Source organism: Hemibagrus wyckioides, linkage group LG11, assembly GCF_019097595.1.
Source record: "Hemibagrus wyckioides isolate EC202008001 linkage group LG11, SWU_Hwy_1.0, whole genome shotgun sequence".
NCBI lineage: Eukaryota > Metazoa > Chordata > Actinopteri > Siluriformes > Bagridae > Hemibagrus > Hemibagrus wyckioides.
In genome coordinates this window covers 17,476,836-17,503,572 of record NC_080720.1, presented here as the reverse complement: position 1 = coordinate 17,503,572, position 26,737 = coordinate 17,476,836, and the positions used below count along the sequence as shown (strand labels likewise).

Genomic DNA, 26,737 nt, shown 5'->3' with positions numbered 1-26,737 from the left:
CAGGTACCCAGTTATATAAAGTGTACTATTGCAGTGAAATGAAAACTCAGCCACTCCTCTTTAGACTGTGTATATAAATAACAAAATGTAAGAAACTAAATGACAAATAAAAACAAATAAATATAAGAATAACATGAAACAATATAATATGGTGTGCAGTTATGTTACATGTCACATGCCTAATTAGATTTCCAAGAAAAAAAAATATTCCTTGCATTATTATTATATAGATCCAATTATTTCCAATCCAATTATTTACTCGTTACAAATAAAGCTCTTTTCTTCTCATCTAGTCAATGACTGTACATTATACCTAGCAAATAGAGTTCAGATTCTAATCAAGTTTATCAATAGATAAAAAAGTGTCAAAATCATACAATTTGTTATCTCCAGTGACTCATGCTAGGTGAGTTAGTTGAGTATATAAAGATGGCAAAGTGAATGGACTGCTATGTCAATGTTGAGCATGCACAAACCTGGCCCTTATTACAGTAATGCTGGAATTAGCAAATAATGAAAACATAAGGCATCTTTTGTCTGTTCCACAGCAGCAGAAAAAAAGTATTTTGAGGTATTTTGCCTCTTACATTGACTGGCTGCTTAACTGTTAAACCTGTTTTCTACACTAATTCCAGGTTAGCATAGATACCAGTGGCTACCAGTCAGCAAACACATTCTATTGGGAAATATTCTAAATGTAAATGCTGGCTATTTACAGCATGTTTTACTTTTAATTAATTAAATAAGAAGAAAAAAAACGGCGTAGCATACTGCATATGATAAGCAAACCTTCAGAGATCAATTTTGAAAAGAATGATGAAAGATAAGTAATACAATTTTCTTTTCACATGAACAATTAACATAATTTCTTCCGTTAAAAACATTTATTCTAACTTTTTAATAATTTGAATACATTTAAAACTAGTACACTTGAGTCCATTTTTAGTTGCTTACTTCTACTTTTAAGTGTACAAGAGTCTGACACATTAAATTACACTTTAGTGTGTCATTTCCTCTAAAGTATAATTTCTCAGTCATTTTTACACCCCTGCCAGGAACACCGTGTGCAGGGAAGAAGGCAAGTTCATCGTTGGGGCACTTCAGACTAGCCAGTCAGCCAGTGAACATATTTTGTGAGGTGGGAGGAATCTGGACTATGCAGATATGCGAAATAACCAGCAGGTAGGAGCTACCCACCTGGTACTGTGAGGCACTAACCTGCTACATCATCATGCCTCCCTTTCTGTAGGCTGATAGATCCTACACAGTAAACTACATCCTGTATACACAAAGTGCAGTAGTCAGTGCTCAGTGTTATTAGGCTGTAGATCTAGTCTAAGTATCAGAACGAAAACATAAATAAATGAAAGGATATTGCAGTGTCTAAACATGCTTTACTTGCTTTACTAGGTTCATGTTCATGTGGTTGAGTAACAGATATAAGACTCTTTTATTAAGAGTGTATAATTTATTATCCAAGTATACTTTGTTTGGCTTTGGCTGGATGATGATAATAATGATTTGTTATTATTATTATTATTATTATTATTATTATTATTATTATTATTATTATTATTATTATTATTATTATTATTATTATTAACCACAACACTCATGGCTCAATGCTGATAATGTGTGTTACAACTAGATGGCAGTATGCCACAACTCCTTACATGGTCCCTTAAATTCAGATTTGCTGTAGCCTTAGCAGCAAATAGGCATATAACAGATTCTTACTCAAATACAAACACACTGATCCAGTCAACATATATCTTCATATATCAAGTGTCTTGCATTGCCATTACTTGTCAGGATTTAATCCTAGAAGAATGCTTATTTTGGTTCAGGATTATGTTGACTTTGCATTGAAAGCGCAATTATGCTGTGTGCAAATGCTCATTTAGCCGTGGCTCACAAGTGTACCAAGAAAACATAAGGGTGTTGATCTGCTCAGACATGTACAGACAGTACATCCCGAACCTTCTGCCTTTAGTTGTACCATATTCTCAGACCAGCTATTTCCAGTTCAGCTCTTACATGTGCTGAGACTATGTTTAGTACTTGAGGGAAATCTGACCCAACACCACAAGACCTAATGAAAGTGTATTTACAAAAAGTAATTCTTGATGGTTAGGAAATTCTGAAAGCATTCTGTAGGTAGTGGATAAGAATCAACTTTAATCCAGTCAGGAACATAAACACTGACATGATCTAACAGTGTCAGTTAGTGAACAAGATCCTGCCAAGAGGCCAAGTTTCAAGGGCAAAAAACAAGGAGCAACCATTAGGTTATAAATGTCAAGCTGAACCAACACAAATTGGGCTATAAAATACTCTGACAGGTTTTTTTTATGGCATTCCTACGGTAAAAACACAGCAGTCTTCAGCTACTTATCTGGCCACCCCTGTGAACAACAAAGGCACCATCACCCTATGCCAAAACTGTGAGCTGCAGCTTTTTGTTCCCTCTACACTCATCACCACTTTTCATCCCAGACTATAGTGCTGCCGGTTCCCGTTGGATTTCTGCCATAGCCTTCCATATTCTTTAATAAGCTTCCTCAATCACAGGAAGAGGACAAATTCCATCACACTCAATTGCCTGGCTTGTCAGGGAATTAAATGTGATTATGATAGCAATCAGCTTATCTGGCTTTACATTTATTTAACTTCAGAACAACGCTAAAATGAAGATCATTTCTGTAAACATTGTCAGGAATCTAAACTGAGGATTTCTCTCAGTATGTTTTTTTGTTTGTTTATTTATTTGTTTTAAAGCAGTCCTGGAATATATTTGACTTCTTAAGTGCTAGTATTAAATATTACTGACACTTTTTAAGTCAGACTTGAGACTTGATAGTAATGACCTAAAGCATAAGCACTTCAAGACTAAACACTTGGACACTAATTAGTTTCCCATCCAGAGTACATCCTAGTGTTCCCAGAATCCCCCATGACCCTGACCAGGATACAGTGATTGCTACAGATTGATGAATGAATGAATGAATGAACTAAACACTTCCCATATATTTCTTCATTGTTGTATATCCACTTAAGTGTCAGTAGCAGACATACTTACACAGGAAAGCAGAAGTATTGCTCCCAAATGAATTGTGCTCTCATGAATCCAAGAGCTAATGCAATTTTTGGCACATTTTTATGTCAACTAAAAAGTACATGCACAAATTAATAGAGTATATCCACATCATTTTCTGTAACTGATGTAATGTAAGAAAAATGGGGCAAAAATATCAGTGAATATTTAGCTCGTTGCTTGGCAGATGGCAGATGAAGCTTGTCAGCGTAAGCAAAGTACAACTCGTTGCTTTTTTCAGCCTATTGGACACTTGCCACTTTCACACAAACATTTCTTCTTAACCTTTCACAGTGTTTCAACTGACTGAAAGTGGAATAATATGCTGCATTAAAAAAATGATGCTCTATGGCAACATCATGAAATTTCACCTTAATAATAAATATCATAAACAAAAATGACTAGTATAGAGATGTGAACAAAAAAGATTCTCTTCTGAAAGCAACTAAATGTGTTGCATTTGCGCTGAAGTGTAATTGATGTTAAAGAGGCCAGGTAATATTTAAATACAGTATTTTTCTGAAAATTACTTGCTACTAAATACTATGCTAAAAGGTACACAATAAAATGTGTATTTGATTTCTCTATTCATGTCACTGCCAATTGTTTGCTCATGAACTCTAAACATAATCCCAATGAGCATCCAAAAACATAATGGAAACTGGTGTCAGCTAATGCCATATGTTGAGCTCTGTATGGCAGTCCTGTAACTAAACCATTATTATAAGATTCCCATTTTATAAAAATCGCTTTTTTTCCCCCAAATTATTTTTCCTCTTTTCAATTTGATACCTCTAGGAAAATAGCACTCAAGGCTAAACATATCTAGCACTGCTTAAGTCCCTGAAATGTCATACTGTATTTCCTTTCAACTCCCACTGTGTCTTTCATCTCCGAGACAAAATGCAGCGAGGGAATAATGGACTCCTGTGAGTTTGGACAAATAAGAACATTTTAGCTCAGATAACAGATCCTTTTAAACAAGCCTAAAACTGTTAAACATAGCTGAGAGCACTCTCACTGAGTGGAACTAGATAATTAAGTTAAATTTACATCACATAACCTCACTAAAGCATTGAACTCTTACTGCTGTAAAAAGCAAGATCAAATTTTAAGTAGCCAAGCAGTCCTATAAATAAGTGCTTTTAATTGTTTTATTAATAAAAAATATTTAAAAGATAATTTATATAAAAATAGTCACAGAATTCATCAAACAGCCACAGTGAATCTTTAAAGTGCTTAGAAAAGTTTACCTGGTAATATATTTGCTGTATAGTCTGCACTCCTTCAGCTAGACTAAACAACACACATCTGAATGAGTACTGCTATTGACTTTCTTTAAAATATGATGCATTTAGAATCTTGAACAAGTCTGATGCTTAACTCAGTGCCATTGTCCAGGCAAACAATAACCAACGGCTGCCTCACAAAGCAGGCTTTGACTTCAGTGCACGTCAGTTTCTACAAGAGGGACTGAATAAAAGATGTTCTGTGTCCATGTTTCAGCAATTCACTTGTGAAAAGGAGCACAGTGTGACAGATTAATTTTGGCTTGTCTCAGGATTGTAGACTGAGACAGGACCACTTTAGGACAATTTAGAACCATCTGAGATCCCATTTCTGCTCTGGAAGACTGTGCAAGGAGCTACCAGCCCTTAGATAGAATTTCAGAGAGGAATGTGTTGCTGAACTTACAGTGAGCTCTGTTTGAAGGAATGGTTGGTATTAAGGGTGGGGAATTCCAGGATTCAGAATTTCAGCATTCAGAAAAGGAAACAAAAATCACCTCATAGAGGACATCATAATATCAGAGTGCAAATAAAATGTTTTTGGTCATGAGGTAATACTGTGCTCCTGAACACTGCGTGGATCAGAAGTGGATCGGCAGACAGGAGCAATGCGATTATGGGATCTGTGTTTGGGAGGAAGAAGAAAACACAAGGTTAGGCAGTCATCTTACTACAGCATACACACGTTATCAGCATTTTACAGCAAAACTAGGAATTGTTAGAAATGTTACTACTATTACTATTATTGTTAACTACTAGATTATTATACAAGCATATTCAGCTATGGAAAACTCTAAACTAAAGAAACTATCAGAAAAATAAAAAGAATAAAACTTGTTCCAGTCAGTTTAGAGATCTTTGTAGGTACCTGGTATTAGTAATAGATGAATGACTGTCTTTGCATTAATGCATCTTTTGGCATCTTTTCTTCCCCGGTGTTGTATGATCTATGCACCATCACCAGATAATGAAACAATCAACATCATCCACTTGTCATGTTTTAGTATTTGTTTAAAAACTTTATAATCTGTATGAGGTTTAATATGCTTTAAGCAGTTAAACAAAGCAGTTTCATGAAAGCATCACAGAATACACTCAATACGTGTGACCTCATGTCTATATTTCATGGTCTTGCATTAGTCAGACAGCAAAAGTCATCACTAAAAACCTGTTTTACTTAATTGACCATTAATCTTTTTCAAATCTAGCAAGAGCCTTCATTTACAACATGTGAAATCAGCAAGCACCACTTTTCAAATGTAGTTTATTACATACAGCATTACAGAAGGACACAATCTGTTTAGCAGTGTAAACTAGCATATTATACATATGTACTAAGGAACATAGAATATGGACTGCCCTTCCTGTCTGGCTGATGAGTCAGAAGACAGTCATGTTTTATGACATAGAACCACTCCTGCTTGGTGGAAATTACATCCCCTATCTGTCTGACTTAGCCTGACGCAGTAAAGAATATTTCCAATCATTAAGAAGGAAGCACATGTAATCCTAACTATCCTAACTCAATATGATGAAATAGGAAAAGAACAGACAAAGAAAAAATCAGCAAGTTTGATGGTCAGTAGCACTATTTTACTCATGCAGAACGTTAGTGTGTTATCTAATTCAGCATGCTTGCTAGTTTTTATAAACGACATGATAAATGACATGCTTACCCTTTTCGTTTCTTCAGACATTTAAAAAACAAACATATTCCTGTGCAACCTGTGAAAAAGTGACATATTACATGAAACAAATTAATTGGCATCATTAAGGAAGACTTTAAATAAACAATTTTTGCAATCAAATTGTCATTCATGTCATTTGCTGTCAGGCTCTAGAATCTGTGTTCCATGCCTTATTTCCCTGTGGTATTAATATGAGGTTGCACATCTATAAAAACACTGTGTTATCCATTAGCATGAGGAAAACAATGAATTTTTGTTGACCTGTACAACCAAGGTAATGATACAAAATATACATAAGTAGTTAAAGCACAATTAGGACTGTACCAAAACGTTTTACATGCTCAAACAGAAATTGGACCCATGAGCACACTGTTCCATGACATGTGGTAAGGAAGATGGTGAAAGAAGCAAAAAAAAGAGGCAAAAACCCTGACAGAGAACGCACTCAGTAGGACCCAGTTTCCTAGTGGCTTATGATAAAAAATAAAGTCTAAAGTCTAAAATTAGGCCTTCACGGAAAGAATGTAAAAGAACTAATAAGAAGGATCAGTTCATCTCCATTTATTCTCAAAAACCTACATCAAAAAAACCTAGAGCTTTACAAAAGTATTAGTGGTTATACTACTGAAATAGAATAGGTATTCCTGTTTCCTGTCCACACTTCCTATATCATCATAATGAGACAATGTAGGAAATAAGATTTTATGAATATTAATTTTGTCTTTCATACTTGCATAAACTCATAACTTTGACAATATTTTAACAAATAAACCAAAAAAATTACTCACCAAGTACTGCAATGCCAATGACTAGTGCAGAAATGAGTACAGCATATGTTCCTGTAAAAAGAAATAATAATTACTATATATGGTATGGCACTAAATATTTATAGAGGAATAATAATAATAATAATAATAATAATAATAATAATAATAATAATAATAATAATGTAGATGTGTTAAACAATTTAGAACATGACACCTTTGGTGGCAGACCACACAATTTTTAGGCGAGCAAATGTATTGGAATAGATAGTCTTAAAATTAATTAAAGTAAATACCACTCTGCATATCTCTTGCTTGCAATAACTGTATCATAAGTCAGTAGCCCACTGCCATCACCAAACTGTCACATTCTTCGTTCACAATGCTTTTGGCTTGCTGTCTTCTTTGATTTTTAAGTTCCTCCTAATTAGATGCCTGGTAGACAAAATGTTTCTCCTATATATGTAGACAATTCTTCAATTCTTTCATTTTTGGTCTGAATTCAAAAGATTTCAGCTAATTAAGTAGCAACATGCTTGCATGGTATTCTGCTATATTTGCATATTTCTCTCCTTAAAGCAATTATATAATGTGCAAATAAAAATGTGCTGTAAATGCTAACCCTTGATCCAGCCTCTCTTCTTTTCACACTTTTGTCTATGCCCTTCATTTTCTATTCTTACTGGAACTCAAATGTAACCTTATGATTACAGATTGTGTAAACAGTGTTTATGTATTTATTTTTTTTAAACTGTCAGCCAACTAACATGTTACTCTGATTCTTGTTATCCTTCTTAGACATTTTTCTGACAAGAACTAAAGTGAAAACAAAATGAACTTTCACCTTCGCACTGTAGAAGTGAACTGTAGTTCCCATTTTCCTGGCAAACAACTGATCCGTTGCCTACAAGAGTGTAGCCGTCCTCACAGCGGTATTCAATGACATCTTCAAATTCCATGATCTCTTTTTTATGATCAGTGACTATGACTGAGTTAGGTATCTCAGGAGGCTTTCCACAGGTTACCACTACAAAACAACAACAAAATGTTAAGTCTAAAGGCTATTCCAGCACATGTAGTAAAATATTTGGCTATATACGGGTGACTTGGATGGAGTTGGTTAAAGAGCAGTGTTGCCAGATTGGACTGAAGATTTCCAGCCCAACTACAGCTTAAAACCCTCCCATTTCAAAAAATACCAGCCCAAAATGCATACTGTGATAACTAATACAATAACAAACAGAAAACCCTAAACAAATGGGTTAGTGCAAAGGGTACTATTTAGACACTGTTTAGACATACACACACACACACACACACAAATTCTATCAACTTGCCCAATGCATTTTTTCCCGGTTAGGCATGACCAAAAGGAGCCCAGTTGGGTGGGCCCCCGCCCAATCTGGCAACGCTGTTTAGGAGGACTGCAGTATTTTTCTGAAAGACAATGTATTTATTCTGTTCTCCTACTGACACATTATGAAAAGAACATAATGAAAAAAATGTAAGTACCTTTACAGGTCAGCTCCTGGTGGCTCCATTCACCATCGAGACATGTGATGGTGCTGGAGCCCTCATCCACCTTATAGCCAGTAGCACACTTCAAAATGACCACAGATCCATCAGGAAAATTATTTTTTAGAAGAGCCGAGTCAGATAACACCACATTTCCCTCCAGGACAGGTTTCGGACATTCATCTGTTCAACAAAACAACACACATTCAAGGTCAAGAACAGTCTCTACTGCCTGTTAGTTACAGCTGGTGTAGATAAGAAACACAGCGTAACATCACACCCTTTAGCAACACTGAATACGTTCACTTTCTTTCAGAGATGACCGAGACAGCAAACTGCGAGAGACAGTTAGACAATTTGTTATTGGTTAATTATTAGGTACTGAATTACACTTTCAGAACAAGAGCCCAACACACTCATTTAAAATATAACCCTCAATAAAAATAAGAACAAGACGTCAATGCACACTTATTATAATATCTAAGAATTTAGACAACTGAATTTTAACACAGCATCTGTTCTGTTCCAAAACGTAAATATTATTAAGAACAAGCTAATAAGGTTACACAAAAACATATACATCATAACTTAGCATATCATGCATACTGATTATAGCAATTATTTAACCAACAATATTCATTTAGTATCCTGTTAATAACACCACAAACATAAACAGCACATTCATTGTACATTTTACAATGTCAAAGCTAAGCTGAACCTTCCTCAATGTCAGATAATTAAGTAGCAACATGCGTGTATTTTATCCTGCTACATTTATATATATATCATATCTCAAAGCAACTATAAAATGTGCAAATAAAACTGCTGTTCATGCCCTTCATTTTCTATTCTTACTGGCACTTAAATGTGATCTTATATAATCTGTTTAGCAAAGTAAATTTGTGAAGCTGAGCTCGGAACCTAAAACCCATACGGTGTCCTGATAATGGAAAATCAACATTAGTAAGCAAATGAAGCAAATGTATAGCATCAGGTTCATAGCTAGCACAGAATCCCCAAAGCTGAATTAAAACTATATCAGACTAAAGAATATAAGAGTTGCTCTGTAAATGTGAGCAGAGTAATAAAGTCATAACTGCATTTCTGCTGATAATACCTGCTCCAGGAATCACAAACCATTACATATGTATCTTGCATTTATAGCGCCTATGCAGGAATTGTATATAACAGCAGCTGTAGAGTAGGATAGCAGGCTTTCTCTCTGCTAATATAATCCATTTTCCAGAATACAGTAAATGCCTTTCCTCTTAGATACATGAACAGAACACAGCCAACTAACATGTTACTCTGATTCTTGTTATCCTTCTTAGACATTTTTCTTGACAAGATCTAAAGTGAAAACAAAATGAACTTTCACCTTTGCACTGTAGAAGTGAACTGTATTTCCCATTTTCCTGGCAAACAACTGATCTGCTGCCTACAAGAGTGTAGCCGTCCTCACAGCGGTATTCAATGACATCTTCAAATTCCATGATCTCTTTTTTATGATCAGTGACTATGACTGAGTTAGGTATCTCAGGAGGCTTTCCACAGGTTACCACTACAAAACAACAACAAAATGTTAAGTCTAAAGGCTATTCCAGCACATGTAGTAAAATATTTGGCTATAAACAGGTGACATGGGTGGAGCTGGTTTAGGAAGAATACGGTATTTTCTCTGAAATACAGTGTATTTATTCCATTCGCTTACTGTTTATTAGTTAGTTATTAGTTATTTTGTACTGAGTTACACTTAAAAAAAACTAACACACTCATTTAAAAAATAACACTCAATAAAACTGAGAACAAGACGTCGCTGCACAATTATTATAGTATCTAAGAATTTAGTCAACTGAATTTTAACACAACATCTGTTCTGTTCCAAAACTCAAATATTATTAAGAATAAGCTAATAAGGTTACACAAAAACATATACCTCATAACCGAGTATATCATGCATACTGATTACAGCAATTATTTAACCAACAATATTAATGTAGAATGCTGTTAATAACACCACAAACATAAAAGGCACATTCATTATACATTTCACAATGTCAAAGCTAAGCTCAACCTTCCTCAATGTCAGATAATTTAGTAGCAACATGCTTGTATTTTATTCTGCTACATTTATATATTTCTCATCTTAAAGCAACTATAAAATGTGTAAATAAAAATGTGCTGTAATTCTAACCCTTGATCCAGCCTCTCTTCTTTTCACACTTTTGTCTATGCCCTTCATTTTCTATTCTTACTGGAACTCAAATGTAACCTTATGCTTACAGATTTAGGGAGTATTTCTTTTTTTTTTAAACTGTTCACAGCCAACTAACATGTTACTCTGATTCTTGTTATCCTTCTTAGACATTTTTCTTGACAAGATCTAAAGTGAAAACAAAATGAACTTTCACCTTCGCACTGTGGAAGTGAACTGTATTTCCCATTTTCCTGGCAAACAACTGATCCGTTGCCTACAAGAGTGTAGCCGTCCTCACAGCGGTATTCAATGACATCTTCAAATTCCATGATCTCTTTTTTATGATCAGTGACTATGACTGAGTTAGGTATCTCAGGAGGCTTTCCACAGGTTACCACTACAAAACAACAACAAAATGTTAAGTCTAAAGGCTATTCCAGCACATGTAGTAAAATATTTGGCTATATACGGGTGACTTGGATGGAGTTGGTTAAAGAGCAGTGTTGCCAGATTGGACTGAAGATTTCCAGCCCAACTACAGCTTAAAACCCTCCCATTTCAAAAAATACCAGCCCAAAATGCATACTGTGATAACTAATACAATAACAAACAGAAAACCCTAAACAAATGGGTTAGTGCAAAAGGTACTATTTAGACACTATTTAGACATACACACACACACACACACACACACACAAATTCTATCAACTCGCCCAATGCATTTTTTCCCGGTTAGGCATGACCAAAAGGAGCCCAGTTGGGTGGGCCCCCGCCCAATCTGGCAACGCTGTTTAGGAGGACTGCAGTATTTTTCTGAAAGACAATGTATTTATTCTGTTCTCCTACTGACACATTATGAAAAGAACATAATGAAAAAAATGTAAGTACCTTTACAGGTCAGCTCCTGGTGGCTCCATTCACCATCGAGACATGTGATGGTGCTGGAGCCCTCATCCACCTTATAGCCAGTAGCACACTTCAAAATGACTACAGATCCATCAGGAAAGTTATTTTCCAAAAGGGCAGAGCCAGATAACACCACATTTCCCTCCAGGACAGGTTTCGGACATTCACCTGTTCAACAAAACAACACACATTCAAGGTCAAGAACAGTCTCTACTGCCTGTTAGTTACAGCTGGTGTAGATAAGAAACACAGCGTAACATCACACCCTTTAGCAACACTGAATACGTTCACTTTCTTTCAGAGATGACCGAGACAGCAAACTGCGAGAGACAGTTAGACAATTTGTTATTGGTTAATTATTAGGTACTGAATTACACTTTCAGAACAAGAGCCCAACACACTCATTTAAAATATAACCCTCAATAAAAATAAGAACAAGACGTCAATGCACACTTATTATAATATCTAAGAATTTAGACAACTGAATTTTAATACAGCATCTGTTCTGTTCCAAAACATAAATATTATTAAGAACAAGCTAATAAGGTTACACAAAAACATATACATCATAACTTAGCATATCATGCATACTGATTATAGCAATTATTTAACCAACAATATTCATTTAGTATCCTGTTAATAACACCACAAACATAAACAGCACATTCATTGTACATTTTACAATGTCAAAGCTAAGCTGAACCTTCCTCAATGTCAGATAATTAAGTAGCAACATGCATGTATTTTATCCTGCTACATTTATATATATATCATATCTCAAAGCAACTATAAAATGTGCAAATAAAACTGCTGTTCATGCCCTTCATTTTCTATTCTTACTGGCACTTAAATGTGATCTTATATAATCTGTTTAGCAAAGTAAATTTGTGAAGCTGAGCTCGGAACCTAAAACCCATACGGTGTCCTGATAATGGAAAATCAACATTAGTAAGCAAATGAAGCAAATGTATAGCATCAGGTTCATAGCTAGCACAGAATCCCCAAAGCTGAATTAAAACTATATCAGACTAAAGAATATAAGAGTTGCTCTGTAAATGTGAGCAGAGTAATAAAGTCATAACTGCATTTCTGCTGATAATACCTGCTCCAGGAATCACAAACCATTACATATGTATCTTGCATTTATAGCGCCTATGCAGGAATTCTATATAACAGCAGCTGTAGAGTAGGATAGCAGGCTTTCTCTCTGCTAATATAATCCATTTTCCAGAATACAGTAAATGCCTTTCCTCTTAGATACATGAACAGAACACAGCCAACTAACATGTTACTCTGATTCTTGTTATCCTTCTTAGACATTTTTCTTGACAAGATCTAAAGTGAAAACAAAATGAACTTTCACCTTTGCACTGTAGAAGTGAACTGTAGTTCCCATTTTCATGGCAAACAACTGATCCGTTGCCTACAAGAGTGTAGCCGTCCTCACAGCGGTATTCAATGACATCTTCAAATTCCATGATCTCTTTTTTATGATCAGTGACTATGACTGAGTTAGGTATCTCAGGAGGCTTTCCACAGGTTACCACTACAAAACAACAACAAAATGTTAAGTCTAAAGGCTATTCCAGCACATGTAGTAAAATATTTGGCTATATACGGGTGACTTGGATGGAGTTGGTTAAAGAGCAGTGTTGCCAGATTGGACTGAAGATTTCCAGCCCAACTACAGCTTAAAACCCTCCCATTTCAAAAAATACCAGCCCAAAATGCATACTGTGATAACTAATACAATAACAAACAGAAAACCCAAAACAAATGGGTTAGTGCAAAAGGTACTATTTAGATACTATTTAGACATACACACACACACACACACAAATTCTATCAACTTGCCCAATGCATTTTTCCTTGTTATTTCATTTTTCCATGACCAAAAGGAGCCCAGTTGGGTGGGCCCCCGCCCAATCTGGCAACGCTGTTTAGGAGGACTGCATTATTTTTCTGAAAGACAATGTATTTATTCCGTTCTCCTACTGACACATTATGAAAAGAACATAATGAAAAAAATGTAAGTACCTTTACAGGTCAGCTCCTGGTGGCTCCATTCACCACCAAGACATGTGATGGTGCTGGAGCCCTCATCCACCTTGTAGCCAGTAGCACACTTTAAACTGACCACAGATCCATCAGGAAAATTATTTTTCAGAAGAGCAGAGTCAGATAACACCACATTTCCCTCCAGGACAGGTTTCGGACATTCACCTGTTCAACAAAACAACACACATTCAAGGTCAAGAACAGTCTCTACTGCCTGTTAGTTACAGCTGGTGTAGATAAGAAACACAGCGTAACAAATCCCCCCCTTAGCAACACTGAATACGTTCACTTTCTTTCAGAGATGACCGAGACAGCAAACTGCGAGAGACAGTTAGACAATTTGTTATTGGTTAATTATTAGGTACTGAATTACACTTTCAGAACAAGAGCCCAACACACTCATTTAAAATATAACTCTCAATAAAAATAAGAACAAGACGTCAATGCACACTTATTATAATATCTAAGAATTTAGACAACTGAATTTTAACACAGCATCTGTTCTGTTCCAAAACGTAAATATTATTAAGAACAAGCTAATAAGGTTACACAAAAACATATACATCATAACTTAGCATATCATGCATACTGATTATAGCAATTATTTAACCAACAATATTCATTTAGTATCCTGTTAATAACACCACAAACATAAACAGCACATTCATTGTACATTTTACAATGTCAAAGCTAAGCTGAACCTTCCTCAATGTCAGATAATTAAGTAGCAACATGCCTGTATTTTATCCTGCTACATTTATATATATATCATATCTCAAAGCAACTATAAAATGTGCAAATAAAACTGCTGTTCATGCCCTTCATTTTCTATTCTTACTGGCACTTAAATGTGATCTTATATAATCTGTTTAGCAAAGTAAATTTGTGAAGCTGAGCTCGGAACCTAAAACCCATACGGTGTCCTGATAATGGAAAATCAACATTAGTAAGCAAATGAAGCAAATGTATAGCATCAGGTTCATAGCTAGCACAGAATCCCCAAAGCTGAATTAAAACTATATCAGACTAAAGAATATAAGAGTTGCTCTGTAAATGTGAGCAGAGTAATAAAGTCATAACTGCATTTCTGCTGATAATACCTGCTCCAGGAATCACAAACCATTACATATGTATCTTGCATTTATAGCGCCTATGCAGGAATTGTATATAACAGCAGCTGTAGAGTAGGATAGCAGGCTTTCTCTCTGCTAATATAATCCATTTTCCAGAATACAGTAAATGCCTTTCCTCTTAGATACATGAACAGAACACAGCCAACTAACATGTTACTCTGATTCTTGTTATCCTTCTTAGACATTTTTCTTGACAAGATCTAAAGTGAAAACAAAATGAACTTTTACCTTTGCACTGTGGAAGTGAACTGTATTTCCCATTTTCCTGGCAAACAACTGATCCACTGCCTACAAGAGTGTAGCCGTCCTCACAGCGGTATTCAATGACATCTTCAAATTCCATGATCTCTTTTTTATGATCAGTGACTATGACTGAGTTAGGTATCTCAGGAGGCTTTCCACAGGTTACCACTACAAAACAACAACAAAATGTTAGTCCCAGTCTAAAGGCTATTCCAGCACATGTAGTAAAATATTTGGCTATAAACAGGTGACATGGGTGGAACATCTTGAACTTACACAAACACTTTGACCTTCCAGTCCAGCCAAATGCAAGACACTGCTTATAACTGGAGCCCTGAAGGTAATACCTGGAAATTGTCCATGTACACTGGTTGAAACTAGGACACTGTGTATATTTTCCCATTTTACATAATTACAAAAACATTATCTTGATGATAGTAAGATTATAAAACACTTACCCACGATCACAATATGGTCTAACATAATCACCAAACAATGTTCCACTCGGGATGTTAAATTTCATATTGGGGGATGGTGTAGGAGGACCACAGTCTTTTTCTGAAAGAAATGTTTAAGGCTAGGGTTAAAATGGGCTGATTTACCATATTTAATACTTGCAACAACAAAAAAAACATTGTATGGTAATTGTAACCCAATTGTAACATTATCTCCTGCAACTTCTATAATTTTCTATAAGGATGATATACTACAGTAGAAGTAGTGGTATATATTTATTTATTTATTTAACATTAAACATTGCTGTTTTATTATTCAATATATTTTCTACACTTTGCAGTAGTGTTTAAAAAGATTATTGTGTAAGAGAGTTGTTTACACCAGCAATAAATTAAGAGTGTAATTATATTGCTGTTCCTCACATAGCAATGCATAGTCACACCCAAACCTTATAATACTCTTGTGTCAAATGCAGCACTGTAACTGACGCATTACAAATAAAACATAATGGAAAAAAAGAATTACTTTTACAGGTCAGCTCCTGGTGGCTCCATTCACCACCGACACATGTGATGGTGCTGGAGCCCTCATCCACCTTATAGCCAGTAGCACACTTCAAACTGACCACAGATCCATCAGGAAAATTATTTTTCAGAAGAGCAGAGTCAGATAACACCACATTTCCCTCCAGGACAGGTTTCGGACATTCATCTGTTCAACAAAACAACACACATTCAAGGTCAAGAACAGTCTCTACTGCCTGTTAGTTACAGCTGGTGTAGATAAGAAACACAGCAGTCCCTTGGGATCAAATTTTGCTTGGCTCCTTGACTTTGTGATGGCCGAGAGAGCCACAGTTAGCTAATTTATTAATGGTTAGCTATTAGGTACTGAGTTACATTTTCAGAAAATAAGTGGTGATCAAGTGTACCATGTCCATGCATGTAGGTAACAAAAAGCAACTACAGTCTAAATATGTACCTTAACATTTATTAAACAGTATACTATATCCCCTTATCCAGGTTAAATATACATATTAAACTATGGAATATTACTGCAACAAAACACGGAACAGTTTTGTTGATTAAATAAATTAAGCTTACCTGTGTTTCCCCTGGACACAAACGAAAGCAGGAGTAACAGTAGTGTCCACAAGCTCATCTCCATACTTAGAAGATTTCGAGATAATAATAAAGAAATAGTCTAGAATTGTTAACGTCTTAGGCTGGAAGTAAGTCCCGCAGTTTCTGAGGAAACGGTCCGATAAAAAGTGTCCACAGAAATGAGTCTAGTAAAACAAATTGCTGAATATAATCCTGTTGGTTATGGTGTATGGAGCGTCCACGGTTGTCCACTCTGTCTTAAGCTACCCCCCAACTCAGTATTTGCCTTAATATAGCCGGGTTGTTCCGCTTTTTCAGCCACACTTACGCACGCTTCTAGTGACTAGGCTGATCTGAGAGATTTTCCTTCCCAACCGAGTCATCTGGAGGGGTGGGGCTCGAACTGGAGCCCGAGTCACGCCCTAGGTTATAGTACACTGCTGAAAATACCAGGATTTCTTACCGTAAGTAATGCACTGACCTAGCTGTGAGAACCTTAGGTAATGTTAATAAAAACATGTTCATTTTATTTTGGTAGAATATTTACTGAAATCCAGATGTATATTTAGAAAGAAAAGCAAGACAATGGAAAGAAGATACTCCTGAAGACATGAGGAAGAAACCTTGAAAGGAACCAGCCTTAAAAAATAACCCATCCTTTTCAGAGAGCAGGGCTGTTAATGATTATTCTATTTGAGCTGTGTTCTATGTTTACATTAAATATCTGATTTGTGTCTGTAAATACTACACATTATAAAATATATCATTGAACCATACTAGAAAATGTCATATATGAAAAGACTTATAAACTGTTTCTGGATCAGTATTGACCAATACTCAGAAATCCACTGGTACATTCCTGACAAAGATTTTGTTTGGGTGGAGTTTCTTTTCAAAACATACCAATGAATATATATTTAGCAAAGCATGGTTGCCATAGATGTCCTAAGTGATTAATAAGCACTCTTACTTAAATCTCTAGCTGTGAATGACCTCAGAGTTTGCTTAAGTCATTCTCAGGGTGTTTCTCGCTTGTCTCCACTTAGAGTGATCTTTTTTTTCCCCCAATAACACTGCACTACTCACAGATATCCTGGAAAAAGTCACACAACTTCTTTTCTACTTTCTATTATTTGGAATTTTCTTGGTGAATAGATCTTCTTGGTTTCTGTAAAAACAAACTGACAAGGTACAAACATTACTTTAGTTTAAAATATAGGACATGCCTATATAAAGTGTCATTGCTCAGTAGACTGGCTGTCTTGCTCCTAAAAAGGTCAGGTAGTATGATAATAGTACTTTGTAATAATATGTAAAAATATGATAATTCTTATAGTTCCTAGTTTGCAACAAATGAACCATTAACTGAGCGGGCCTAAATGAATTTGCCCCAAGTCACATGACTGGACTGCCAAGAAAGGTTGGATGGATCTATAGAAGGCGGGCTACAAATAAAATAACCTCTGGATCTACTTCAAATTACTCTGTGTATTTGCACATATAATGATGGTGATGCTGTTGCTTGTGGTTTAAAAATAAAGGAAATAAAGAAGTTAATTCAAGGTATTTGTCTCACTGGAAACAAGACAATAGAGATGCCAAAAATAGAGTTTCATATTTATGTATGTTTTTCTGAAAGAGAGTATGGCTTAGCCCTGCTAAAACATTTAAACCAGACAGCACTATTTCCTTATATTATATCTTGGAAACTTAGACCACTTTAATGTACCTAATGTAACTAATAGTTGGGAGTTACTGCATGCTTCAGATTATGTGGTTTTAGTCACCATGGTAACACCTCCAAAGTGTATAAACACACAGAGTGAATATAAAAAGGAGTTCCTCAAAACTCCTCTCTCTTAACAAGTCCCTGTCCTAGCACAATACATGTAAGCAATTAGAGTGTGACTTTCTTTGTAGTTGTCTTCCGATCACCATCTTAAGTCTTTCACTTTCGTCTTCTTATTCCAAAATTTCTCACGTCAGTTAGATAAGAAGAAATGTCACTTTAGCCTTTTACACTCATTTTTACACCACATTCCTCCTCTACTAGACTAGACAAGTAAACCTGACATAATTTAAACAAATCAGCTATATCAAGTACACTGTACACTGTACTTTAACACTGACACTGCTGGAAAATTAAGCCCATTGTACAACTTGAAATACTCAGCCTCATACAGAGTGACATGTGTGTTTTGGCCTTATCATAATGATTTGAGCACCACACCCTATATAGACTTCTCTGAGAGATGGAGATAGTGGGTCTACGCTAACTGCTCCTTTGACATACAAGTACATGGCACTGTCTGTATGCAGACAAGCACACTGAGCCTAACACAATTAAATCCAAGACTGATCATTTCTGAAAATTATATCCTAAAATCCTAAAATAATTTTTGAGTGGTCAATTTTTACTGCACTCAATGGTGACCCCTCGTGGCCAGCAAAATTAAGCCTTAGGAGTTTAAATCAGTGCCTTACATCACTGATATAACTGATATAAATTTGCACAGTTGTGAATGTGGTGTCTGGGTTATTTGTTCTAACTCACCTCTATGAAACAGCTACCTCTTGTCCTCCTTGGTTTTGTGTGTGTGATTTTTTTTGTTGTTGTTGGAATGAACCTTCCACTAATCAAGAGTCTTTTTTGTCTATTTACCCGTTTCCCCATGTAACATTGATAACATTTGAAAACCCAGCAAGTGAACACTTACACATTAGCATTACACATAATTCAGAGGAAGATCTGGGTAAGGATCTGCAGTATAATCGGTTGTCTTTTCTCGATTTCTGATTTCTGCTTTTGTTTTCTGCTTTTGTTTTGTTTGAAACTGTGTACTTAGTCTCCAGTGGAAACTAGCTTCTAGTCTGAAACATTTGTAAAGTGTTCAATTCAGCTATTAACTTTAGTTTAACACTGACACTGCTGGAAAATTAAGCCCATTGTACAACTTGAAATACTCAGCCTCATACAGAGTGACACACAGTATGAGGAAATGTGGAGTATTTTATTGTCGTTATTTAACAAGTTTTATGTATTTCCAGTACATATAATACACAGGGCAATTAATGGACTTCCAGTCCATGTGTTTGTGTGTGTCTGTGTGTGTGTCTGTGTGTATATGTGTGTGTGTGTGTCTGTGTGTGTGTGTGATTAAAAAAGACACTGCCATAGTCATTTGTCTGAAGGTGATTATATCTACTGGGAATGTTTATGGAATCACATCTAATCATCCTCGGACAGGTCCACCATCTCCAATCAGAATTTTAGACTGGTGGTATTCTGAGACTGTGAGCTAGTGAACTGTTGTTTTTGCAATCTCATCTCATTATTACTGCCTTTCCAACTCTGTATCTTATTACACACCTATTTGTTTGGATGGACATCAAGTAAAGTCAAGTAAACTGTGCTGATTTATTATTTAATCTAATTTCTCTGTTTAATTATGTTTTACAGTACACTTTATTATAAATTAGTTGTTTACACCAGCAGAAAATTTAATGTGTAATTATATTGCAGCACTGCTGTTACACAACTGATGCATTATATATAACACATATTAATACATAACATAACTTTCACCTTTGCACTCCAGAAGTGAACTGTATTTCCCATTTTCCTGGCAAACAACTGATCCACTGCCTACAAGAGTGTAGCCGTCCTCACAGCGGTATTCAATGACATCTTCAAATTCCATGATCTCTTTTTTATGATCAGTGACTATGACTGAGTTAGGTATCTCAGGAGGCTTTCCACAGGTTACCACTACAAAACAACAACAAAATGTTAGTCCCAGTCTAAAGGCTATTCCAGCACATGTAGTAAAATATTTGGCTATATACGGGTGACATGGGTGGAACATCTTGAACTTACACAAACACTTTGACCTTCCAGTCCAGCCAAATGCAAGACACTGCCTAGACTGAGAGCCCTGAAGGTAATACCTGGAAATTGTCCATGTACACTGGTTGAAACTAGGACACTGTGTATGTTTCCCCATTTTACATAATTACAAAAACATTATCTTGATGATAGTAAGATTATAAAACACTCACCCACGATCACAGTATGGTCTAACATAATCACCAAACAATGTTCCACTCGGGATGTTAAATTTCATATTGGGGGATGGTTTAGGAGGACCACAGTCTTTTTCTGAAAGAAATATTTAAAGCTAGGGTTAAAATGGGCTGATTTACCATAATATTTGTATATATATATATATATCATTGTATAGTAATTGTAACCCAATCGTAACATTATCTCCTGCAACTTCTATAATTTTCTATAAGGATGATATACTACAGCAGAAGTAATGGTATTTATTTATTTATTTATTTATTCATTCATTCATTCATTCATTCATTCATTCATTCATTCATTCATTCTGCTCTCCTACTTATAGCACCAGAACAAAATTTGTGCATTTCTAGCTGACTTCCTATCTCCCATCAGAGTTTTAGACTGATGGTATTCTGAGCCTATGAGCTAGTGAACCAGTATTGATGTATTCACTGACATACAGTAGATTTCAAAAGCACCTCTTTAAGTCATTTTAGAAAGTTTAACAGCCAAAAGCCAGAAATGTAAATGTAAAATAACCCATAATTAATTAATATCAGCATTTTACAATCAAGATTCAAGATTCAAGATTCAAGATTCAAGAAGCTTTATTGTCATTTCAACCACATATAGCTGACGCAGTACATAGTGAAATGAAACAACGTTTCTCCAGGACCTGGTGCTACATAAACATACAACAACAAAGTTCAACATAAAAACAACACCACAGAGCTAGGACAGAAGATTGTCTTAGCCACGTAAAGTGCACAGTGTGCAGATAGGTGCAAACAGAGCATAGACAAGACAGTGCAAAAGACAATAAATACAAGAAAGACAACACAAAAGAACACAGGACACTTAGCGCCGAAAAGAAAGAAAAGAACGTGTACTGGAATGTAAGTGAAATAAGATAAGATAAAGTGAAATGATGTAAAAAAAAAAAAAAGTATTGTGCAAAAAAAATTGTGCAAAAATACACAGCAGCGGTTGAGGTAGTGCAAATAGAATAAACATAAATATAACTATAGCAGCGGATGACAGGTTGAGGTAGTGCAATAAGTATGAACAATATAAATTGTGTGTGCGTGTTCACACAGTCAAGAGAGAGTATGTGTGTATCTGTGTGTGAGAGAGACAGAGAGTTGATATACAGTTCAGTCCTGAGTGAGAGTGTGTGTGTGTGTGTGTGTGAGAGAGTGTAGAAAAGTTCAGTCCAGGGTGTTGAGGAGCCTGATGGCTTGAGGAAAGAAACTGTTACACAGTCTGGTTGTGAGGGCCTGAATGCTCCGGTACCTCTTTCCAGATGGCAGGGGGGTGAAGAGTGTGTGTGAGGGGTGTGTGGGGTCAGCCACAATGCTGTTGGCTTTGTGGATGCAGCGTGTGGTGTAAATGTCCGTGATAGAGGGGAGAGAGACTCCGATGATCTTTTCAGCTGTCCTCACTATCCGCTGAAGGGTCTTGTGATCCGAGACGGTGCAGTTCCCAAACCAGGCAGTGATGCAGCTGCTCAGGATGCTCTCGATGGTCCCTCTGTAGAACACAGTCAGGATGGGGGAAGGGAGATGGGCTTTCCTCAGTCTCCTCAGGAAGTAGAGGCGCTGCTGGGCTTTCTTGGTGATGGAGCTCGTGTTGAGTGACCAGGTGAAGTTCTCCGCCAGATGGACACCAAGGAATTTGGTGCTCTTGATGATCTCCACCAAGGATCCGTCAATGGACAGCGGAGAGTGGTCACTCTGTGCTCTCCTGAAGTCAACAACCATCTCTTTGGTCTTGTCAACGTTCATGGAGAGGTTGTTGGCTCTGCACCAGGCTGTTAGATGTTGCACCTCCTCTCTGTATGCTGACTCGTCGTTCTTGCTGATGAGACCCACCACAGTCGTGTCATCAGTGAACTTGACGATGTGGTTGGAGCTGTGCATTGCTGCACAGTCGTGAGTCAGCAGAGTGAACAGCAATGGACTGAGCACACAGCCCTGAGGAGCTCCAGTGTTCAGTGTGGTGGTGCTGGAGATACTGCTCCCGATCCGGACTGACTGAGGTCTCCCAGTCAGGAAATCCAGGATCCAGTTGCAGAGAGAGGTGTTCAGGCCCAGGAGACTCAGCTTCTCAATCAGCTGCTGAGGGATGATTGTGTTGAATGCTGAACTGAAATCTATGAACAGCATTCGAACGTAGGAGTCTTTACAGTCCAGGTGTGTGAGGGCCAGATGGAGGGTTGTGGTGATGGCGTCGTCCGTGGAGCGGTTAGGACGATACGCAAACTGTAAGGGGTCCAGTGAGGGTGGTAGCTGTAAAATCAAACCTTTGTAAATGTTGCTTTTGCAATCTCATCTCATTATTACTGCCTTTCCAACTCTGTATCTTATTACACACCTATTTGTTTGGATGGACATCAAGTAAAGTCAAAAAATGTTGCTATTTTATAATTTAATCTAATTTCTCTGTTTAATAATGTTTTAAAGTAGAAAATTAAGAGTGTAATTATATTGCTGTTCCTCACATAGCAATGCATAGTCACACCCAAACCTTATAATACTCTTGTGTCAAATGCAGCACTGTAACTGACGCATTACAAATAAAACATAATAGAAAAAAAGAATTACTTTTACAGGTCAGCTCCTGGTGGCTCCATTCACCACCAAGACATGTGATGGTGCTGGAGCCCTCATCCACCTTATAGCCAGTAGCACACTTCAAACTGACCACAGATCCATCAGGAAAATTATTTTCAAAAAGAGCAGAGTCAGATAACACCACATTTCCCTCCAGGACAGGTTTCGGACATTCACCTGTTCAACAAAACAACACACATTCAAGGTCAAGAACAGTCTCTACTGCCTGTTAGTTACAGTTGGTGTAGATAAGAAACACAGCAGTCCCTTGGGATCAAATTTTGCTTGGCTCCTTGACTTTGTGACGGCCGAGAGAGCCACAGTTAGCTAATTTATTAATGGTTAGTTATTAGGTACTGAGTTACATTTTCAGAAAATAAGTGGTGATCAAGTGTACCATGTCCATGCATGTAGGTAACAAAAAGCAACTACAGTCTAAATATGTACCTTAACATTTATTAAACAGTATACTATATCCCCTTATCCAGGTTAAATATACATATTAAACTATGGAATATTACTGCAACAAAACACGGAACAGTTTTGTTGATTAAATAAATTAAGCTTACCTGTGTTTCCCCTGGACACAAACGAAAGCAGGAGTAACAGTAGTGTCCACAAGCTCATCTCCATACTTAGAAGATTTCGAGATAATAATAAAGAAATAGTCTAGAATTGTTAACGTCTTAGGCTGGAAGTAAGTCCCGCAGTTTCTGAGGAAACGGTCCGATAAAAAGTGTCCACAGAAATGAGTCTAGTAAAACAAATTGCTGAATATAATCCTGTTGGTTATGGTGTATGGAGCGTCCACGGTTGTCCACTCTCTCTTAAGCTACCCCCCAACTCAGTATTTGCCTTAATATAGCCGGGTTGTTCCGCTTTTTCGGACACTCTCACACCCAGACACACGCGCTTCTTACCATAAGTAATGCACTGACCTATAGGGAGTAATTTGTAAATTAACCTACAGAACCTTTAGTAATATTCAGAATACCATGTTCATTCTATTTTTGTAGTTTATTTAGAGAGCTTTAACATTTGCGCAAAGTGGCTTTACTGAAATCCAGATGTAGATTTAGAACTCTAAAGAGTAAGACAGTAAGACATGAGGAAGAAACCTTGAAAAACCTTGAAAATAACCCATCCTCTTCAGAGAGCAGGACTGTAAATGATTATTCTATTTGAGCTGTGTTCTATGTTTACATTAAATATCTGTTTTGTGCCTGTAAATTCTACACATTATAAATTATATCATTGAACCATACTAGAAAATGTCATATATGATCAGACTTATAAACTGTTGACCGATACTCAGAAATCCACTGGTACATTCCTGGTAAAGATTTTGTTTGAGTGGAGTCTCTTTTCAAAACATTACATTTACATTATATTTCTGGCATTTGGCAGACACTCGCATCCTGAGCGACGTACAAAAGTCTCTATCAGTACAGTAGGTCACAGACTTAGGATACCATCAGTTGTTTTTTTTTACAACAATACATAAAACAAACAGGAAAAAATAAGAGCTAGTTTAAGTGCTTACAGAAGTGGTAGGTCTTCAGCTGTTGTTTGAAGACAGTCAGTGACTCAGCTGTATGGACATCTAGGGGAAGTTCATTCCACCACCTCAGTGCCAGAACAGAGAAGAGAACCTTGAGAGAGGGTGGGACCAGTTGGGCAGTGCTAGTGGATCGGAGGGAGCGGGGTGCAGTGTGAGGAGTAATAAAATCTTTGAGGTAAGATGGTGCTGGTCCATTCTTGGCTTTGTAGGCAAGCATCAGTGTTTTAAATCTGATGCATGCATCTACCAGAAGCCAGTGGAGGGAACGCAGCAGTGGGGTGGTGTGTGAGAACTTAGGCAGGTTGAAAGCAAGTCATGCAGCAGCATTTTGGATCATGTGCAGACGACGAATTACATTCAGAGGAAGACCTGCCAGTAGAGAGTTGCAGTAGTCCAGTCTACTATGACAACAAGCACCTGAGTACCCTATGTGGAAAGAAATGGCCAAATCCTTCTGATGTTGTACAGAAGAAACTGACAGTTGATTGTCCATGGTTACCCAATGTTGCATGTAGTGGCTGAAAGGGAGATCATGGAGTTAGAGATAACGCAAGACCCTGGGCTGGGGATGAATCACCTTGGATGATCAGCAGTTTAGTTTTGCTGGGATTGAGTTTCAGCAGTTGAGCCGTCATCCAAGATGAAATGTCCACCAGACACGCTGAGATCTTAGCAGAAGCTGTGGTATCTGAGAGAGGGAAGGAGAAGATAAGTTGGGTGTCATCAGCATAGCAGTGGTATGAAAACCCATGTGAAGATATAACTTGCCAAGAGAGTGAGTATAGAGGGAGAAAAGGAGCGGACCAAGTACTGAGCCCTGTAACATACCAATAAAACAAAGCATGGTTGCCATAGTAGATGTTCTAACTGATTAATAAGCACTCTTACTTAAATCTCCAGCTGTGAGTGACCTCAGAGTTAGCATGAGTCATTCTCAGGGTGTTTCTCACTTGCCTCCGGTTAGTTTGATTTGCATCTATGATGATTGTGATGCTGTTGCTTGTGGTTCATAAATAAAGAAATAAAGAAGCTAATTCAAGGTATTTGTCTCACTGGAAACAAGACAATAGAGATGCCAAAAATAGAGTCTCATTTTTATGTATGTTTTTCTGAAAGAGAGTATGGCTTAGCCCTGCTAAAACATTTAAACCAGACAGCACTAGTTCTATATATTATATCTTGGAAACTTAGACCATTTTAATGTACCTAATGTAACTAATAGTTGGGAGTTACTGCATGCTTCAGATTATGTGGTTTTAGTCACCATGGTAACACCTCCAAAGTGTATAAACACACAGAGTGAATATAAAAAGGAGTTCCTCAAAACTCCTCTCTCTTAACAAGTCCCTGTCCTAGCACAATGCTCCCATGATATTATTTTGTTGGAATGAACTTTCTACTAATCAAGAGTATTTTTGTCTATTTAACCATTTCCCCATTTAACATTGATGACATTTGAAAACCCAACAAGTCAACACTTACTCTTTAGCATTACAGATAATTCAAAAGAAGATCTGGTTAAAAATCTGCAGTATAATTGGTTGTCTTTTCTCGGTTTCTGTTTTCTGCTTTGGTTTAAGATTTATTTCTAACTATAATTAGTTGTCTATGTCAAATATTTGTTTTTACTTGGTTTAGGTTGTGGTTAGTGTTTTTGAACATTTCTTCCTATCTTAGAATTTGTTACATAAGAGATGCCACAGTTCTGAATGTTTTTAGCGTAAAAAGGCAGAAATGTTTTATTGACATTTTAATATAAAATGAACATTACATAGAGATGTTATGTGATGTTTACATTTACATGTGTTTAATCAACCCTTTTCCTTTAATTGCCTTCATAGTTCAAACGAGTCCACAAGCTCTAAGCTAAAAGTTAAACTGAAACTGTGTACTTAGTCTCCAGTGGAAACTAGCTTCTAGCCTGAAACATTTGTAAAGTGTTCATAGGGGTGGGGGAAAAACAGTCAGTGAATTCCTTACTTACATGAGTAATGTGTTTGAGGTGTTGGTGTGCTGTTTCCCACACCTGCTCACTCCACCAGGGTCAGTTAT

General features: G+C 36.7%; 1 protein-coding gene across 4 annotated transcripts; it reads right to left on the bottom strand.

Annotated features, from left to right (window-relative positions):
- Nucleotides 1-4,230: 4,230 nt before the first annotated feature.
- Nucleotides 4,231-24,917, bottom strand: im:7151449 (sushi, von Willebrand factor type A, EGF and pentraxin domain-containing protein 1). Of its 4 annotated transcripts, none has more exons than XM_058402893.1 (20): nt 24,668-24,917; nt 23,116-23,301; nt 20,506-20,605; nt 20,324-20,394; nt 20,033-20,215; nt 15,869-16,054; nt 15,346-15,445; nt 15,164-15,234; nt 14,873-15,055; nt 13,491-13,676; nt 12,817-12,999; nt 11,436-11,621; nt 10,762-10,944; nt 9,729-9,911; nt 8,348-8,533; nt 7,680-7,862; nt 6,860-6,910; nt 6,060-6,108; nt 5,252-5,330; nt 4,231-5,006 (listed from the first exon to the last, which is right to left on the bottom strand). In XM_058402893.1, the coding sequence occupies exons 1-19, from the start codon at nt 24,900-24,902 to the stop codon at nt 5,258-5,260; spliced, it is 2,778 nt and encodes a 925-aa protein (XP_058258876.1). In that variant the 5' UTR covers nt 24,903-24,917; the 3' UTR covers nt 4,231-5,006; nt 5,252-5,257. The 4 variants fall into 4 exon arrangements, with proteins under 4 accessions (XP_058258876.1, XP_058258877.1, XP_058258878.1 ...); XM_058402894.1 differs by lacking the exon at nt 24,668-24,917 and adding an exon at nt 23,694-24,565; XM_058402895.1 differs by lacking the exon at nt 23,116-23,301 and having other exon boundaries at nt 24,668-24,760.
- Nucleotides 24,918-26,737: the final 1,820 nt, after the last annotated feature.

Bases quoted from the DNA above. Each gene is read 5' to 3' on its own strand.
- im:7151449 (XM_058402893.1), bottom strand. From the start codon at position 24,902: ATGCTTGCCTACAAAGCCAAGAATGGACCAGCACCATCTTACCTCAAA. The intron at 20,606-23,115 runs GTAATTCTTTTT...TATTTCTTTCAG, and splicing joins CCAGGAGCTGACCTGTAAAA to AAAAAGACTGTGGTCCTCCT. The intron at 20,395-20,505 runs GTGAGTGTTTTA...GACAATTTCCAG, and splicing joins AGACCATACTGTGATCGTGG to GTATTACCTTCAGGGCTCTC.